At 39.1% G+C, this 20,255-nt stretch overlaps 1 protein-coding gene across 3 annotated transcripts in view; it reads left to right on the top strand.

Annotated features, from left to right (window-relative positions):
* The window catches only part of FAF1 (Fas associated factor 1), a 497,001-nt gene that overhangs the window by 323,278 nt on the left and 153,468 nt on the right, over positions 1–20,255 (top strand). For all 3 annotated transcript variants that reach the window (XM_086387547.1, XM_086387559.1, XM_086387570.1), the window contains exon 9: positions 2,148–2,243. In XM_086387547.1, coding sequence (XP_086243673.1) covers positions 2,148–2,243 — 96 coding nt within the window. The remainder of the gene's footprint in view (positions 1–2,147; positions 2,244–20,255) is intronic.

Raw genomic sequence — 20,255 nt, 5'->3', positions numbered from 1 at the left:
AACAAAGCTAGTGGAGGTGATGGAATTCCAGTTGAGCTATTTCAAATTCTAAAAGATAATGCTCTGAAAGTGCTGCACTCAGTATGCCAGCAAATTTGGAAAACTCACCAATGGCCACAGGACTAGAAAAAGTCAATTTTCATTCCAATCCCAAAGGAAGGCAATTCCAAAGAATGCTCAAACTACCACACAATTGCACTCATCTCACATGCTAGCAAGGTAATGCTCAAAATTCTCCAAGTGAGTCTTCAACAGTACGTGAACTGTGAACTTCCAGATGTTCAAGCTGGTTTTAGAAAAGGCAGAGGAACCAGGATCAAGTTTCCAACATCCACTGGATCGTCGAAAAAGCAAGAGTTCCAGAAAAACATCTACTTCTGCTTTATTGACTGTACCAAAGCCTTTGACTGTGTGGATCACAACAAACTGTGGAAAATTCTTAAGGAGATGGGCATACCAGACCACCTTACGTGCCTCCTGAGAAGTCTGTATGCAGGTCAAGAAGCAACAGTCAGAACTAGACATGGAACAACATACTGGTTCCAAATCGGGAAAGGAATACATCAAGGCTGTATATTGTCACCCTGCTTATTTAACTTATATGCAGATTACATCATGAGAGACGCTGGGCTGGATGAAGCACAAGCTGGAATCAAGATTGCTGGGAGAAATATCAAGAACCTCAGATATGTAGAGGACACCACCTTATGGCAGAAAATGAAGAAGAACTTAAGAGCCTCTTGATGAAAGTGAAAGAGGAGAGTGAAAAAGTTGGCTTAAAACTCAGCATTCAGAAAGCTAAGATCATGGCATCTGGTCCCATTACTTCATGGCAGATAGAGGGGAAACAGTGGAAACAGTGACAGACTATTTTTGGGGACTCCAAGATCACTGCAGATGGTGACTGCAGCCATGAAATTAAAAGACTTACTCCTTGGAAGAAAAGTTATGACCAACCTAGACAGCTTATTAGAAAGCAGAGATATTACTTTGTCAACAAAGGTCCGTCTAGTCAAAGCTATGGTTTTTCTAGTAGTCATGTATAGGTGTGAGAGTTGGACTATAAAGAAAGCTGAGTGCTGAAGAATTGATGCTTTTGAACTGTGATGTTGGAGAAAACTCTTGAGAGTCCTTTGGACAGCAAGAAGATCCAACCAGTCCATCCTAAAGGAAATCAATCCTGAATATTCATTGAAAGGATTGATGCCAAAGCTGAAACTCCAATACTTTGGCCACCTTATGCTAAGAACTGACTCACTGGAAAAGACCTTGATACTGGGAGAGATTGAAGGTGGGCGGAGAAGGGAATGATAGAGAATGAGATGGTTGGATGGCATCACCAACTCAAAGGACTTGAGTTTAAGTAAACTCCGGGAGTTGGTGATGGACAGGGAGGTTTGATGTGCTGCAGTTCATGAGGTCTCAAAGAGTCGGACACAACTGAGCAATGGAACTGAACTCGAACATGAACTGAACATGTTCTCATTTCCCTAAATTTAATTTAAATCTCAAAATAGTTATTTAATATCTGACCCACTATAAAATTCAATAGAAATTAATATATGTTAATTTCATTGGTTTGGCTAAACTTGGTTAGTGTTTTAGATCATAATGGCAATAAAACTAAATGTCTGTGCCAGGTACTGTGCTAGGTACTTTTTAAGTATTATAGACTCATCAGCTATAATGATCTGAACTTGTGGATTAATATTGATTTGATCATAAATGACATTGTTACATTGTATAGAAATGTTTTTTAATGCCTTCAGCAAACAGTCTTCTAGATACACTTTGAAACAAGATTATAGAGTATTGCCTTGGGAATTGAGAAATGGAGGTGTTATTCTCCTGCTCAGAAAAATAGCAGACATGGTAGGGTGGGGAGGTGTATATGATTAGCTTTATTTTCGGCTTGCTGCAGTTTCCTGAAGCGCCAGCCTATTGTATGATAAAAACTAGCCTTGACCAATGTGACATTTATATGTGGAAAAATTTCAGATTTGTAAAGCCTTCCTTTGAATGTAATGCCTAGACTACTAGAGTGAACTTTAATTTTGCTTCAGAAATAATAGAAAATGTCTAAATATAATTTTTTTGTAAAATATGACCTCATTTTGTTTACAAATGGTGGATTCTACATTTTGCAGATGTGTCTTGCTGAATCAGGGCTCTCTTATCCCTGCCATCGACTTACAGTGGGAAGAAGATCTTCACCTGCACAGACCCGGGAGCAGTCTGAAGAGGTAAGCATGTTTGCTAGCTTTTCATCAAACATAACGTCTGTCCTCCACTCACCTGCCCACTTCCTATTCTCTTTTATCTGCCACAGCAAACAATAGGTAGAGTTAATGTAGCATGAATAACATTTCAGTAAATTCTTAAAGGCGGAAACTTTCCGAGCAAAATTATTGCTAATGTGCTTCTTCTTGTTCTATAAGTTTCATGTTTCAAACAGACAGAATTGGGGTGGATCAGCTGAAATGATTTTTACTTAGAATTGTCAGGCTAACAAAGGAATTTTTTAGTTGCTGACTGTATAGTAGACTACATTTATTAGAATTCATTCTGAAGGTCCTTTAACTCATTGAGCTGGATCACATTGTGTGTGCCAAACATTGTCCTCAATACTAGGGAACAAAGATGAATAACAATGTACCTATACCAAGGTGCTCAGAGTCAAAGGTGATACATTAGTAAACCAATAATAATGGCAAATGTAATAAATGCAGTGGCAGCAGTGCATTACAGGGTGCTGTAGAAACAAAGAGGAGCAAGGAGATTGAACATGTTTATATATGTGGTATGCCTGTATGTGTCTTTGCAGGTCTGAACTATTTAAAAGGCAGAATCTTTTCCTTGGGTACAATAGCGCTGTGTCCAGCCATGACTCGGGTATAAGGGAATGAGAAAGACAGCCTGGACATTGCAATTTATCAGTTTTAGAAGTATTTTGGGGGACTTACTGGTCGTCCAGTGGTTAAGACTCTGTGCTTCCAGTGCAGTGGGGGCAGGTTCGATCTTTAGTTACCCCATGGGAGCTCTTAGTTTTGGCATGTGGTGTCTAATTCCCAGACCAGGAATCATACCCCAGGCTCCTTGAGTTGGAAGCATGGAGTCTTAGCCACTGGACCACCAGGGAAGTCCTTCAAAAGTTTAAATTAGTCCAGTAAAACCTTTTCCATTTACATTCTATACAAAATATGGTTGCAAATTTTTATTTAAGCTTAAATATTTTGGACATTTATTATGGAAGCTGCCACAAAACCTCTCCCACTATTCTCTGAATACGTAATTGCATCATTTAAATATGTAAAAGAGAAAAAGGGACTGAATAACTGAAGTTGTAATCTATGATCATCCTGTGAAAATGACAATTTGCTACTCAATTTTTGGAAATCCATAAGGAAGGAAGATTTTCCCCCCACTGTAAATACTACCATACTATTTCTTTAGGTTTCTAAAAATGTTAATTTCCTTTAAAGAGCCCACACCATTTTTTCCAACACTATCTCGCTAATTCCTCATGAAGGGAAAAATAATATTGAGTTTCACTGCTTGGCAGAAACTGCCAAAAACAATTTATTGAAATATTTCCTTTTATTGCTTGAGTATACTTTTAATGGCTAAAGTAAGTTATGGCTTCAACCCTTTAATGAATAAATCTGCTAATATTAGGAAGCCAACTAGCTCCATCCAGGATTCTTAATGATTTTATGATCTAAGAGGTGACAGTTACCTGTTTCATTTCATTTCCTTTTCTCACCCTCACCATTATATGTGTTATTTGGGCATTCCGTTCAGTGGAGTGTGTGGCTCAGCTGGTAAAGAATCTGCCCACTGTGCAGGAGACCTGGGTTCGATCCCTGGATTGGGAAGATCCCCTGGTGAAGGGAACAACAGCCCACTCTAGTATTCTGGCCTGGAGAATTCCATAGACTGTATAGTCTATTGGGTCACAAAGAGTCAGACGTGAATGCGGGACTTCCACTTTCACTTTTCACTTTCAGTGGAAGGAATTCAATGCCATAAATTGAGGAAAAGCGTATTAGAGGGTGGCATACACTTAAGATTAATTAAGGAAGAAAGTAGAGTGGGGTTAGGGAGCTTTGTAAAACTAAGAGAGCCACAGCCTTGGGGATATCTTTAACTCTGATTTTCTGGGATGAGTCCATTATTTTTTCCTTCCCTGGCTAAGTAAATATACCACTTCATCCAGTGGTGAGAAATGGGAAAGGAGCTGTGACTTGGTTTTTATGTTGTCATAGAATTATGAAACTGGAGCAATTTTTTATTTGACTTATACTTGCCCATCCATTTATTCCTCATTTATTTAAACATTTTTTCAATGTCTTCTACATGCCAAACATTAGGATCCCAGTCTTTGTGCTGGAAGAGCTCACACAAAATAATATCTGCATTTTATCTCTAATGGCAGGGTTCTGTCCTCATGAGGCAACTGGTTCCATTGTTGAGCATCTCTGTTAGTATCTGCTGCTGCTGCTGCTGCTAAGTCACTTCAGTCATGTCCGACTCTGTGCGACCCCATAAATGTCAGCCCACTAGGCTCCCCCATCCCTGGGATCCTCCAGGCAAGAACACTGGAGTGTGTTGCCATTTCCTTCTCCAATGCATGAAAGTGAAAAGTGAAAGTAAACTTGCTCAGTCATGTCTGACTCTTAGTGACCCCATGGACTGCAGCCTACCAGGCTCCTCCATCCATGGGATTTTCCAGGCAAGAGTACTGGAGCGGGATGCCATTGCCTTCTTTGCTGTTGTTATCTACCCTGTATTAAATCAGAAGCTATGACTGTGTAGAACTGTGTAGAACCCAGTGGTTCTACTTCTTTCCTCTTGTTTTAACCCTTCTTTTACATGACTTTGTGTGTTTCAAGATAATTACCACTTTGCTATTGACTGTCTTCAGCCTTGCGTTAGGAAGAAGATATTTGAGACCAGTAGTTAAATTCAGGTTTTGAATTTTATGCATTGTACTTATGTGTTCTTTAACTGGCGGAATTTTCTTTCTTACATCGTCCTTCTAACCCTGCAAATATATTTTCCTTATAATTAATATTTTCTCATTTCTTCCCATCTTCCCCTTGTTCCTGAGCTCCCTTTCAATGCTTATGTGCATGCTAAGCTGCATCAGTAGTGTGACTCTTTTGCGACCCTATGGACTGTAGCCCACAAGGCTCCCCTGTCCATGGGATTCTCCCAGCAAGAATACTGGAGTGAGTTGTCATGTCCTCCTCCAGGGGATCTTCCCTACCCAGAGATCGAACCCACATCTCCTATGTCTTCCACATTGGCAAATGGGGTCTTTACCACTAGTGCCACCTGGGGAGCCCCTCCCTTTCAACGACCTTTCCATATTTCTAGGTACCTTAGCTAGGTACCTTTCTTTCCTCATCCCAGCTGCTTGGTTGGGACATTACAGGGACCCCTGGCTGGACCCAGGTTTTTTGAGAGTTGTCCAATCCTCAGTTGATAGTGTAAGAGTAGGAGGAATACTCCAAGAATAGCAACAACAAAAATAAAATCCCAAGTTTAAAATATAGTTAATGTGAAAACGATTGATTCGTAATTTCAGTTAAGCAGACATCTATTGAATACTTACTGTGCTGATCAAATGAATATAAACTGAAATTTTCATATTATGTAATTAATGAGAAAGGTGAGATAAGCATAAGATACTAGAGAAACACACTTATGGGGAAAGGGGTGCTATAACTTTCAAGAATGTTTGTAGGCAAAAGCCTTGTCTGCCTTATCTACCTCTGTAGCTCTGCTGCTGCTGCTAAGTCGCTTCAGTCATGTCCGACTCTGTGCGACCCCATAGACGGCAGCCCACCAGGCTCCTCTGTCCCTGGGATTCTCCAGGCAAGAATACTGGACTGGGTTGCCATTTCCTTCTCCAATGCATGAAAGTGAAAAGTGAAAGTGAAGTCACTCAGTCGTGCCCAACTCTTAGTGACCCCATGGACTGCAGCCTACCAGGCTTCTCTGTCCATGGGATTCTCCAGGCAAGAGTATTGGAGTGGGGTGCCATTGCCAACACCTAGTAAAGCTCCTGGTATATACCAGCCACAGAATAAATACTTTGTGAATGAATATTTTTTAAAAAAAAGAAGAAGAGGGGGAACTAGAGCAATTTATATCCATATCAAATGAAAATGAAAAGAATGAGTCACAGCCAAATGAAGAAACATGGATTAGTATTCCATTTGGAGGAAATCGCATGATTTGATATAGTGAATGGGGAGACCTAAGTGCAGTTTGGTATTCATGCAAAATAAAGTGGGAGACAAAGAAAGATAAGAGATGAGACAAAGGTGAATAGGTTTTTATATCTCAAGTTGGAAACTGGAACTCTGGGGAGCCAGAAGACTTTTAAGTGGAGGGTGATTTTTTTTTTTTTTTCTCCCAAATGGACATTTTAGAGAAAAACATTTTGACTGCTGTGCAGAGGCTAGATGTAAGGGAAGCAAGACTAGAGACAGAGAAATCAGATATGAATCTGTTGTACTAGTATAGGCAGAAGATAATGAGATCCTAAACTAGAACATCACTAGTCAAAAAAGAGAAGGAAATAGATTCAGGATATATTTTGGAAGGAAAATCAGTAGGACTGGTGACAGACAGGATCTGTGGGAGAAGAAAGAGGGAGAGGGTAAGAATACCTAGATTTTGGCTTAATTGGCAGAAAAGATTTATTCAGTAGTTATTCAGTGAATTCTGATTACATCTTTACCCCTGACACTGGCATAAGTGTTAGGAATATGGCTATAAACAAAAACAGTCTTTGCATAAAGGAGCTTGTTGCTAACTAAATGAAATTGAATGCACATAATTGCCCAAAATTTGTGTTTCAGTTTTTTTTTTTAATGTATATATTTTATTGAAGTATAGTTGACTTACAGTGTTTCAGGTGCTCATCAAGGTGATTCAGTTAATATAAATACACATATATTATTTTTGAAAATTTTTTCCATCATAAGTTACTATAAGATATTGACTATAGTTCCCTATGCTATACAGTAAACCTTTGTTTCTTGTTGCATATCTATTTTTTAATAAGAAATATAGCATTCTATTCATACTAAGCCAAACAAGTACAACCAAAATGTCATAATTTTTTTAGTTAGGCAAAAATTCATAAGCTTTCTAAAATATATATATATATATTTACATATTTATATATGTGTGTGTGTGTGTGTACAAAAGCTTTTATAATACATTTGATAAAGCCTTGAAGAAGAACATCAAAAAAAAGATGGAGAAATTGGAGAACATAAACTAAATGAGAGGAAACACTGAATATGAAATAGAAAAAGTGAAACAAACTAGATAAAAGTAAAAGATCATCATATAGTCCAGTTATTTTTAAACATGACTGCTCATTAGAAACATAAATACGGAGCTCTGGAGAAAAAGCAATACCTAAGCATTTGTATTTTTCAAAAAATTTCAAGATAATTCTGATATGCATCTGGATTTTAAAAAGTGATTACAGGTTTGTCTATTAGATCCTAGTTTATTCTAGTTTAGGTGATATAGAGTTCTATTATTTTTCTGTTGACCAATCATGATACAATGGTATTACATGAGTAATAGTTACAGAATCACAGTAGTAAAACATGTTTATCAGTTTTCACAATCTATAGCCAGACAAAAAATAAAAGTCAATTACAATTGCAAGCAATAATTGGAACAAAATTAGCTTAACAGTATAGAATAATTACATACAGTTTGGGCAGATCAAGCAGAGTGATGTGGTAAGTGGAAGTGCATACATCCACATGTTTTCTTTCACCCAGTCATTTAATCCATTTACATTTAAAGTAATTATTGATATGAATGGTCCTATTACCATTTTCTTAATTGTTTTGGGTTTATTTGCTGTAGGTCTTTTCCTTCTCTTGTGTTTCCTGGCTAAAGAAGTTCATTTAGCATTTGTTGTAAAGCTGGTTTGGTGGTGCTGAATTCTCTTAACTTCTGCTTGTCTGGAAAGCTTTTGATTTCTCCATCAAATCTGAAGGAGAATCTTGCTGGGTAGAATATTCTTGATTGTAGGTTCTTCCCTTTCATCATTTTAAATATATCTTGCCATTCCTTTCTGGCTTGTAGAGTTTCTATTGAGAAATCAGCTGATAGCCTGATGGGAGTTCCCTCTTATGTTATTTGTCATTTTTCCCTTGTTGCTTTTAATATTTTATCACTGTCTTTAATTCTTATCAGATTGACTACTATGCGTCTAAGTCTGTTTCTCCTTGGGTTTATCCTTCCTGGGACTCTCTGCTTCCTGAACTTGGTTAACTATTTCCTTTCCCATGTTTGGGAAGTTTTCAGCTATTATCTCTTCAAGTATTTTCTCATGTCCTTTCTCTCTCTCTTCTCCTCCTGGGAGCCCTATAATGCAATAATTGATGCATTTAATGCTGTCCCAGAGGTCTCTTAGGCTGTCTTCATTTTTTTTTCCCCATTCTTTTTTCTATATTCTTTTCTGTGGCGATTATTTCCACCATTCTGTCCTCCAGGCCATTTATCTGTTCTGCCTCAGTTATTCTGCTCTTGATTCCTTCTAGCCTATTATTCATCTGTTTGTTCTTTAGTTCTTGTAGGTCTTTGTTAAACATTTCTTGAATCTTCTCAATCTTTGCCTCCTTCTTTTCCCGAGATCCCGGATCATCTCCCCTATCATTATTCTGAATTCTTATTCTGAGTTCTGTCTCCACTTCATTTAGTTGTTTTTCTGGAATTTTATTTTGTCCCTTCATCTGGGACTTAACTTTCTACTTTGTCATCGTAATTAACTTTCTGTGATATGTTTTTTGTTTTAGCCACTGTGAGACTGTGCTTCTTCTGTCTGCCTTCTGATGGATGAGTCTAAGTAGCTTGTGTGAGCTTTTTGATTAGAGGGACTTGCTCTGGTAGACAGGGCCTTGCTTAGTAAAGCTTTAATCCAACTATCTGCTGATGGGTGGGGGTTGCACTCCCTTCCTGGTAGTTGTTTGACCCAGCCCTGTACAGGCTCTAGGTTGCTCCACCAGGAACCACAACCACCATGGAGAACAGTGTGGAGATTCCTTAAAAAACTGGAAATAGAACTGCCTTATGACGCAGCAATCCCACTGCTGGGCATATACACTGAGGAAACCAGAACTGAAAGAGACACGTGTACCCCAATGTTCATCGCAGCACTGTTTATAATAGCCAGGACATGGAAGCAACCTAGATGTCCATCAGCAGATGAATGGATAAGAAAGCTGTGGTACATATACACAATGGAGTATTACTCAGCCATTAAAAAGAATGCATTTGAATCAGTTCTAATGAGGTGGGTGAAAATGGAGCATATTATAGAGTGAAGTAAGCCAGAAAGAAAAACACCAATACAGTATACTAACACATGTATATGGAATTTAGAAAGATGGTAACAATAACCCTGTATATGAGACAGCAAAAGAGACACTGATGTATAGAACAGTCTTTTGGACTCTGTGGGAGAGGGAGAGGGTAGGATGATTTGGGAGAATGGCATTGAAACATGTATAATATCATATATGAAACGAGTCGCCAGTCCAGGTTTGATGCACGATACTGGATGCTTGGGCCTGGTGCAATGGGACAACCCAGAGGGATGGGATGGGGAGGGAGGAGGGAAGAGGGTTCAGAATGGGGAACACGTGTATACCTGTGGAGGATTCATGTTGATATACAGCAAAACCAGTACAATATTGTAAAGTTAAAAAAAAAAATCCATCTAAGTTGACCCAGCCCTGGTGTTATGGGCTCTATGGTAAGGTTAATGGCAAACTCCAAGAAAGTTTATGTCAAGGGGACCTTCCAGTACCTGTCCCTATGTGTTGAGCCCCTGCCAACCCACAGCTCCACAGGAGGCCCTCCAACACTAGCAGGTAGTTTTGGTTCAGCCTCCTGTGGGGTCACAACTCCTTTCCTCTGGGTCTTGGTATGTGCACAATTTTGTTTATGCCTCCCCTCCAGGACTGGAGTCTCTGTTTCCCTCAGTCCTCTGGAAGGCCTATAATCAAATCCTGTTGGCCTTCAAGGCCGAATTCCTTGGGGGTTCCCAGTTCCTTTGTTGGATCCCCAAGCTGGGAAGCCTGGGAAGGTTCTGTGAAAGTTCAGAACCTTCACAATAGTGCAAGAGCTTCTTTGGTATTACTCTTCTCTAGTCTATGGATCAGCCACCCGGCGGGTATGGGGTTAGATTTTATCGTGATTATGCCCCTCTTACCATCTCACTGTGGCTTCTTCCTTGCCTTTGGACATGTGGTATCTTTTTTGGTGGGTTCCAGTGTCCTTCTGCCAGTGGTTGTTCAACAGCTAGTTGCAGTTTTGATGCTCTTGCAGGAGGAGATGTGCACATGTCCTTCTACTCCGCCATCTTAAACTGGCTCTTTAGTCACGTTTTGATCTCTGCATACAACTGAAATGCCTAAATGAAAAAGTTTCAACCAGACACACTGGTTTTTATTAAAACAAAGTCTCTTTCTTATTTTCCTCACTCCCAGGGCAAGACAATTACTTAAAAACTTAGCGTATGGTAGCTGCCTCGGGCTCCAGAGGTGGCTGGGCGTCACAGTAGGACTGGGCGGCCAGGTGGGAGGTGAGGGAGGGGGCTCAAATAAGACAAAATCTGTTTATTCCAGTCATTGAGGGACCTGCTGTTCTTTGAAACTGTCCCAGTTGATCTGATACATCAAGATGTTTATGATCCTTTTGACTGTTCAAATTAGGGTATTTTTATATCAGCATCAGATTTTTTTACCCTAATTTGTCAGCTGAAATGTTTGTTGTTAAGAGTCTATGTTCTGCCTATTATCTTGATCCTACTCCAACTAGCCTCTCCGTACAACATGGGAAGGGTAAGGACTCACTCTTGCATTTTTAATCCCCTATCTATTGGTTCCTTCTCTTCATTCTAAATATTTATATATATTATATATATAATATATATACTCTCATCCTAAATATGTATATAATATATAAATACATATGCATTATATAAAAATATATATTATGTTTTATTTATATTATTGTATTATAAATATATATATTACATATATACCCACTCCAGTGTTCTTGCTTGGAGAATCCCAGGGATGGAGGAGCCTGGTGGGCTGCCATCTATGGGGTCACACAGAGTCGGACACGACTGAAGCCACTTAGCAGCGGCAGCGGCAGCAGCATTACATATATATATTCTATTCCTTCAAATTTAGCTTCCCCCTAAAGCTTTAACTCATCTGTTCTTTTATTCACAGCCAAGCTTCGTAATCTGTACTAAATGACTCTATTTCTTCATTGTTTGTTTTATTAATTCACTACAGCATGGCTTCTTTCTGTTATGTGACTAAAATTGAATTTAACTGTTAGAGTCAGATAATAGTCTTTGGGAGATCATTTAAGATGGTGGATCCTGAGCTTACCTCTCTCACAAGCACACCAAAATCACAACTGTATGCAGAACAACCATCAATGAAAAAAAGTAGAACCTATCAGAAAAGATCTCCTCCAACTAAAGACATAAAGGAACTAAAATGAGATGGGTAGGAGGGGCAGATTCATGACATAATCAAGTCTCATAGCCCCAAGTCACAAACTGGAGAATAATTATATTGCAGAGGCTCTCATAGGACTGAGAGGTCTGAGCCCCGTGTTGGGGTCCCCAGGCCAGGGGTCCTGGCATTATATATTTGTGTGTATATGTATTAATATGTATAGTATTTTACATATGCACACGTGTGTGTGCTCACATACACAATGGAATACCTCTCAGCCATAGTAAGGAATGAAATTTTGCCATTTCCAGCAGCATGGATGGCCTTGGAAGTTATTGTGTTAAATGAAATAAGACAGAGAAAGACTAATACTATGTGATATCACTTATGTCTGTATTCTGAAAAACACAACAAACTAGTGAATATAACAAAAAAGAAGCAGACTTACAGATAAAGAGAACAAACTAGTGGTTACCAGTGGGGAGAGGGCAATGAAAGTTGCTCACCCGTTTCTGACTCTTTGCGACCCCATAGACTATGCAGTCTCCTTTCCCTTCGGGAAGAGGGAAGTGAGAGCCAGAATACAGGTAGCTGACTAAGAGGTGAAACTAGGTTGGTGCAAATGTAATTCTAGTTTTGGACCATGAATTTTAAGTCATTATAACTAGGCTCAAACACATCTTTATTAATCAAAATAAGAACCATTACAATCAACACACTTTTGCCAGTGAGAAATAAGTTTATTCCTGTCACATAAAAATCCATGCTTCAGTATTTGACGAACTCTTAGAAAGCATTTTCTGCCTCCTGCTGGCTGTGGAAATATTTTCCCTGCAAAAAGTTGTTGAGATGCTTGAAGAAGTGGTAGTCAGTTGGTGAGAGATCAGGTGAATATGGTGGACGAGCCAATACTGCTTAGCCTAATTCGTTCAGCTTTTGAAGTGTTGATTATGCAACATACGGTCAGGTGTTGTTGTGGAGAAGAATTGGGTCCCTTCTGTTGACCAATGCTGTATGCAGGCATTGCAGTTTTCGGTGAATCTCATGGATTTGCTGAGCATACTTCTCAGATGTAATGGTTTCTCTGGGATTACGAAGATTGTAGTGGATCAGAAGGGCAGCAGACAGAGACCATGACCTTTCTTTGGTGCAAGTTTGGCTTTGGGAAGTGCTTTGGAGCTTCTCAGTCCAGTTAATGAGCTGACTGTCACCAGTTGTTATATAAAATACACTTTTCGTCACAGGTCACAATCTGATTGAAAAATCGTTCATTGTTGCATAGAGTAAGAGAGACAACACTTCAAAATGACAATTTTTTTCATTTGCAGTCAGCTTATGGGACACCCACTTATTGACCTTTTTCACCTTTCCAATTTGCTTCAAATGACAAATGACCTTAGAATGGTCTATGTTGAGTTCTTTAGCAGCTTCTCATTTAGTTGTGAAGAGGATCAGCTTCGATGATCCTCTCAGTTGGTCGTTGTCAACTTCCGATGGCCAGCCACTACATTCTTTGTCTTCAAGGCTTTTGTCTCCTTTACAAAACTGTTTGAACCACCACTGCACTGTACATTCATTAGCAATTTCTGGGCCAAATGCGTTGTTGATGTTGTGAGTTATCTCTGGTGCTTTATGACCCAATTTGAACTCAAATAAGAAAATCACTCAAATTTGCTTTTTGTCTAACATCATTTCCATAGTCTAAAATGCATATAAAATAAACAAAAAGTAATGATTCATTAGCAAGACAGATAAAGCAAGAAATGCACATTAAAATGATGTATAACATAATCACACTTATTTAAGAACATATTCATTCCAGTATCAAATGGCAAAGTTCAGCAGTGCTAAACCAAAATTACTTTTGCACCAACCTAATACATTCTCGGAGAAGGCAATGGCAACCTACTCCAGTACAATCCCGTGGACAGAGGGGCCTAATGGGCTGCAGTCCATGTGGTCGCTAGGAGTCAGACACGACTGAGCGACTTCACTTTATTTTTTCACTTTCATGCATTGGAGCAGGAAATGGCAACCCACTCCAGTGTTTTTGCCTGGAGAATCCCAGGGACGGGGGAGCCTGGTGGGCTGCCGTCTATGGGGTTGCACAGAGTCAGACACGACTGAAACGGCTTAGCAGCAGCAGCAACAACAATACATTCTACTAAAACTCTCCATAAATACTTTAATTCCTGATGAAGTTCTTCAACAAATTACCACAGAGATTTTACTTGAATATGTCCAGTGATCGGGAACTCATATTCAGAAAGGCAGTTTTCTTTTCAGAAATTAAATTACTTTTGCACCAACCTAATACTATGTATAAAATAAGCTACAAAGATACATTATACAACACTGGGAATATAGGCAATATTTTACAAATATAAATAGAATATGCTGCTGCTAAGTCACTTCAGTCGTGTCCGACTCTGTGTGACCCCATAGACTGCAGCCCACCAGGCTCCCCCGTCTCTGGGATTCCCCAGGCAAGAACACTGGAGTGGGTTGCCATTTCCTCCTCCAATGCATGAAAGTGAAAAGTGAAAGTGAAGTCGCTCAGGCGTGTCCGACCCTCAGCAACCCCAGGGACTGCAGCCCTCCAGGCTCCTCCATAAATGGGATTTTCAGGCAGGAGTACTGGAGTGGGGTGCCATTGCCTTCTCCGAAATAGAATATAACCTTTAATAATTGTGAACCACTATATTGTACACCTGTAACTTTTATAATACTGTACATAAACTATATTTAAATAAAAAAACAGTTTGGGACAGAAAAAAGTAGATTTTATAAAATGCCATACTACACCATATCTTTTCATTTTCACAGCCACCTTTGTGTCAATATAAGTCACCCTCTGCCCTAGTGATGTAATGATGCTTGCCTAGAGTCATATAGAAAATGGCAAAATATTCAACACCTATTCTTTTGTTTATAAATTCAGGATCCTTTATCCTTTTTTTTTTTTTTTTGTCATACCATAACTGCCTTTTACTTAATTCTCATCCTTCTGAATCTGTTTACATTTCTTGTCTTCATTGAGATTTCCTCAGATCTTACGTCTCGGATTCTTTCTCTTAATTGTCTTCCTAATCTTTGATAGTTTTCACTTCATCTCTTTTTCTTCACCAGTTGAAATATATTCTATAAACTTTTATCCCTATTGTTGTTCTTTTTTTTTATTTTTTACCTGAATGATCTTATTCATTTCTATAACCTCAGCTATTATTTATCTGCTGATTATTTCCAGATCTAAATCTTTTCTGGACCTCTTTCTTGAGCTCCTAAAAAGATTTTTTTTCAAGTTGCCTATTAGATGTTTTTCCTTGGATGTCCTACCGCTTCCTCAGATGTATTCTGAGAACAGGCCTCAATATTCTTCCTTCCCTGACCTTCTGGACCTGACCTTCCCTACCACTCAGTTACCCAAACTAGGAATTTGGTTTTACATGCCTCTTCCACTTTTTTAAAGTTTCAAATCTAAATGATGAACAATTCTTATCAGTTCTATTAAAGTATGTTTTAAGTTTGTCCCCTTTATTAAATTCTCACTGCTATTAAGGTATAAACTCTCAAGTCCTTGCACTTGGAACATTGAAATAAGTATCCCTTCTCATGTCTTCTGATCAAATCTGCCATATGGTACCAAATCACCACAAAAAGACACGTATGCATGCACACGTGTAGACACACACATCCATCCATCCATCAGAGTTGTTCTCTGAACAGTCGTGTCCTTGAAAATCGTTAGTGATTTCCCTATTGCCATCAGAGTAAAGTCCAAATTCCTAAGTATGCCAGTTTGAGTGCTATAATCTAGTTTCCTGAAAACTTCCTTGCCTTGTAGCCAGTCCATATTCCACTTCCATACATTGAGCTGATGATTTAGTTTATTTTTTGTAATTTTTTATTGATTTTTTTAAGATATCCAATTTCTTGCTTGTGGTTTTTCTCTCCCTAGAGTACAGCTCCCTCCCCAACAATCTTCCATTACACACTCTCCACAGCATTGATATCTTTTTTAAGTGAAAGTTGCTCAGTCGTGTCCAACTCTTTGTGACCCCATGGGCTGTACAATCCATGGAATTCTCCAGGCCAGAATACTAGAGTGGGTAGCCTTTCCCTTCTCTAGGGGATCCTCCCAACCCAGGGATCAAACCAAGGTCTCCCGCATTGCAGGCGGACTTTTTATCAGCTGAGCCACGAGGCAAGCCCAAGAATACTGGAGTGGGTAGCCTATTCCTTCTCCAGTGGATCTTCCCGACCCAGGAATTCGAACCAGGGTCTCCTGCATTACAGGCGGATTCTTTACCAACTGAACTATCAGGGAAGCCCAAGCATACCTGTAAAATAAAGCAGCTAGTCCTAAAACCTTATGTTCACATTAAAACCAATATGCATATGGCACTATGTTAAGCACTTTGGGAAACACAAAAACTGCAAGATATGTCAGGATGAGAAGGGCTTCCTAACCACAAACAGAAAGAAAAGCTATGAAGCAAAAGTCCAATAGTGTAAAAATGAAAAAGTTCCTTGTCTCCAAAAGCACAATAAAATGAAAATGTAAATGGGGAAAATATTTGCAAAGCAGATAATGGTTGAAGAGATAATCTCATTAATATATAATCTTTTTTAAAGATATGGGTGAAATATTAGCACTTGTGTGAGGCCTGCACAAGTCTCCTTTGTTCTTCAGTAGTCTTTGCTTAAACTTTTATTGTATCCCTTAACACTGAAAAACACATATTTGCCACCAAATATGTCTTGCTTTAAAATGGGAATTTCTTGAAAACTGGAACCATGGATTTTCTCTGTATCCCAGACTTTTAACTAGCTTCTTAACATAGTGAGTAGTTGGTGAAAGAAATATCAGCTTTAATTATGAGTTTCCCTTATGTATACATGAGTTCTAAATTTTTGTCTCAAGCAGTTTAGTTATCTTCTTTTCTAAGAAGTTTGCTCTGATTCCTTGCACTGCCATGATCTTAGGTGCTCTCCACTGAACTTACCTGTCCTAACACTTGTTGTTGTGCAGTCAGTAAGTTGTGTCTGACTCTTCGTGACCACATGGACTGCAACACACCAGGTTTTTCTATCCTTCACCATCTCCCAGAGTTTGCTCAAACTCATGTCCATTGATCCAGTGATGGCATCCACCATCTCATCCTCTATCGCCATCTGCTCCTAACCTCAATGTTTCCCAGCATCAGGGTCTTTTCTGATGAGTCGGATCTTTGCTTCAGGTGGCCAAAGTACTGGAGCTTCAGCTTCATCATCAGTCCTTCCAATAAATATTCAGGACTGATTTACTTTAAGATTGACTGGTCTGATATCCTTGCAACCCAAGGGACTCTCAAGAGTCTTTTCCAGTACCACAATTCAAAAGCATCAGTTCTTCGGCACTCTCTCACGGTTTCCCTGGTGGCTCAGATGGTAAAGCGTTTGCCTACAATGCAGGAGACCTGGGTTTGATCCCTGGTCGGGAAGATCCCTGGAGAAGGAAATGGCAACCCACTGCAGTACTCTTGCCTGGAAAATCCCATGGACAGAGGAGGCTGATAGGCTATAGTCCATGGGATTACAAAGAGTCAGACACGACTGAGCGACTTCACTTCATTTCACTTCACATCCATACATGACTACTGGAAAGACCATAGCTTTGACTAGATGGACCTTTGTCAGCAAAGTGATGTCTCTGCTTTTTAATATGCTGTCTAGGTTTTTCATAGCTTTTCTTCCAAGGAATAAGTGTCTTTTAATTTCATGGCTGCAGTCACCACCCGCAGTGATTTTGTAGCCCAAGAAAATAAAATCTGTCACTGTTCCCACTTTTTTTTTTTTAATTTTACCATCTATTTGCCAAGAAGTGATGGGACTGGATGCCATGATCTTAGTTTTTTGAATGTTGAGGTTTAAGCCAGCTTTTTCAGTCTCCTCTTAAACCCTCATCAAGAGGCTCGTTAATTCCTCCTCACTTTCTGCCGTTAGGGTGGTATCATATGCGTATCTGAGGTTTTTGCTATTTCTCCCCACAATCTTGATTCCAGCTTATGATTCATCCAGCCCAGCATTTTGCATGATGTACTCTGCATGTAAGTTAAATAAGCAAGATGACAATATACAGCCTTGACATACTCCTTTCCCAATTTTGAACCAGTCTGTTGTTCAATGTCCAGTTCTATTTCTTCTTGATCTGCCTACAAGGTTCTCAGGAGGCAGGTAAAGTAGTATTTTCCCATCTGTTCAAGAATTTTCCAGTTTGTTGTAATCCACACAGTCAAGGGCTTTAGCATAGTCAATGAAGCAGGAGTAGATGTTTTTCTGGAATTCTCTTGCTTTTTCTATGATCTAACAGATGTTGGCAATTTGACCTCTGATTCCTCTGCCCTTTATGAATCCAACTTATACACCTAGAAGTTCTCAATTCATGTGCTGTTGAAGCCCAGCCTGGAGGACTTTGAGCATTACCTTGCTAGCCTTTGAAATTAGCACAATTGTATGGTAGTTTGAACATTCTTTGGTATTGCCTTTCCTTGGAATTGGAATGACCTTTTTCAGTCCTGTGGCCACTGCTGAATTTTCCAAATTTGCTGGCATATTGAGTACAGCACTTTAACTGCATTATCTTTTAGGATTTGAAATAGCTCAGCTGAATTCTATCACCTCCACCAGCTTTGTTTGTAGTAATGCTTCCTAAGGCCCACTTGACTTCACACTCCCGGATGTCTGATTCTTAAGTGAGTGAGCATACCATTGTGCTTATCTGGGTCATTAAGACCTTTTTTGTAGAGTTCTGTGTATTCTTGTTCTTAATCTCTTCTGCTTCTTTTCAGGTCCTTACCATTTCTGTCCTTTACTGTGCCCATCTTTGCATGAAATGTTCCCTTGGTATCTCCAATTTTCTTGAAGAGATCTCTATTTTTCACACTTTTTTTTAACACTTATTGTTAGTTATTATAATTACCTGTAACTGTATATTACATTGGATTTTCCCTGAAGCTTAGATGGTAAAGAATCTGTTTGTGATGCAGGAGACGTAGGCTCGATCCCTGGGTCAGGAAGATCCTCTGGAGAAGGGAATGGCAATCCACTCCAGTATTCTTGCCTGGAGAATCCCATAAACAAAGGAGCCTGGCGGGCTACAGTGCTTAGGGTCACAAATGTATTACATTATATTCCATGAGAGAACATACACTATATATCTTTCATCCAAGTCCAGGCTATATAGCACTTAGTAGGGCTTATGGATATATTTTAAATGATAAAGGGAATAACTGAATGCAATAAGCCAAAATAGAATCACTAATTTTTTTTACCTTTATTTAAAAATTCTGAATAAATAGTTCTCTGGATTCAAAGAATTTTAGGGCAACCATCTCTGAACCAAGAGATTATCTATTCTCATCAGCAAACATTAAAGAGAAAAGATTATTTATCTCATTTTTTGGACAAAGCTTTTCCTAACCTGTTAGATGGCCGATAAGAAAATGTGAAGAGATTGGGAGTTCCTTATACATAATTAAGTAGCTCATTCTTGCAGATAGTTCAATAATTTATATGTGAAATATACTTTTTTCAACAAAATCGGCTTTTTAAAAAGCCTCCTTTGAAGATGTTGTTGTTGTAGGGTTTGTCGTTCTAGGATCTCTCTCTTAAGAGAATTGGAAATTCTATACTTTGTGAAGAAAAAACGATGCATTACATAGGCACAAAATTAAAATCACCTTCCTAGTATGAGGTCAAGTCCTGTTTTTATGAAAAGAGGTTTTTATTTGTCTGAAAACTAGATTAGGAGAAAGGATATATGTGAGAGAGTAAGGTAAAACAGTGAGGGGGTGGGGATAATTATAGAACAATTTCTTTCTTTTTTATCCTTCTGTCCTCCAAACCTCCTTCTTAATCTGATGCCTCTTAAAGGGAGGGTAAGTGATAGGCAAGACTAAGTGAAGGCTGAGATGATAGCTTAACTGACTGCGAATACGAGAAAGTTTGTCATACTGGACCTTTGTTTCTTTCCACTTGCCTGTGAGCCTGGCTAAGTACTCTAAAGGAATGTACCTTTTATATCCTGAGCCTTTACCTGTTTAAAGACTGAGCCTCAAAATTCAAAGGCAGTTCATGCTCCAGATATTTGCCTACCTGAAGCACAGATGGAATTCAAGTATAGTTATGGTCCTAGAAAATGTATTTGAAGAGTAGGTTCCCTCGCTGTTTTGATATGGGAAAGGGTTTAAATTTTTAAGCTGTTGAATTGCTGAAATAAAGAGGAGATTCTGACTCCACAAAGCAAAACACTTAAGAAACATTAGGATTGCAAATGGAACCAAGGCTTCTGTGAGAAATAGTGGTAAAGTCAGAATAGAAGATGCTTAGGGCAAGAGCCATTCATTTCATTTTTCCAATTAGTATTATGTACCTTCTCTATTCAAACCATTGGGGAAACTGTCTTTAAGATAAGAGGGAAAATGTTACAAGTCTAGGCATTAATGTTTGGTTATGCCCAAGGAGGAAAAGCCTGCCGAGTCAACATTATTTCAGGCTAGCATAAGTCCTTTTGAAAGAGGTTGCATTTGGCCTGAGGCTCCACCCACCAGCAGAAAATTGGATTAAAGACTTACTGAGCCTAGTTTTGCCCACCAGAACAAGACCCAGTTTTCCCTATAGCCAGTCCCTCCCATCAAGAAGCTTGCACAAGCCTCTTATGCTCATCCATCAGAGGGCAGACAGAATGAA

The sequence above is a fragment of the Bos grunniens genome, chromosome 3 (genome assembly GCF_055505025.1).
Source record: "Bos grunniens cultivar Pamir isolate PY7600 chromosome 3, Bosgru_T2T1.0, whole genome shotgun sequence".
NCBI lineage: Eukaryota > Metazoa > Chordata > Mammalia > Artiodactyla > Bovidae > Bos > Bos grunniens.
The sequence above is the reverse complement of the archived record's forward strand: the minus strand, read 5'-3'. Positions and strand labels throughout refer to the sequence as shown.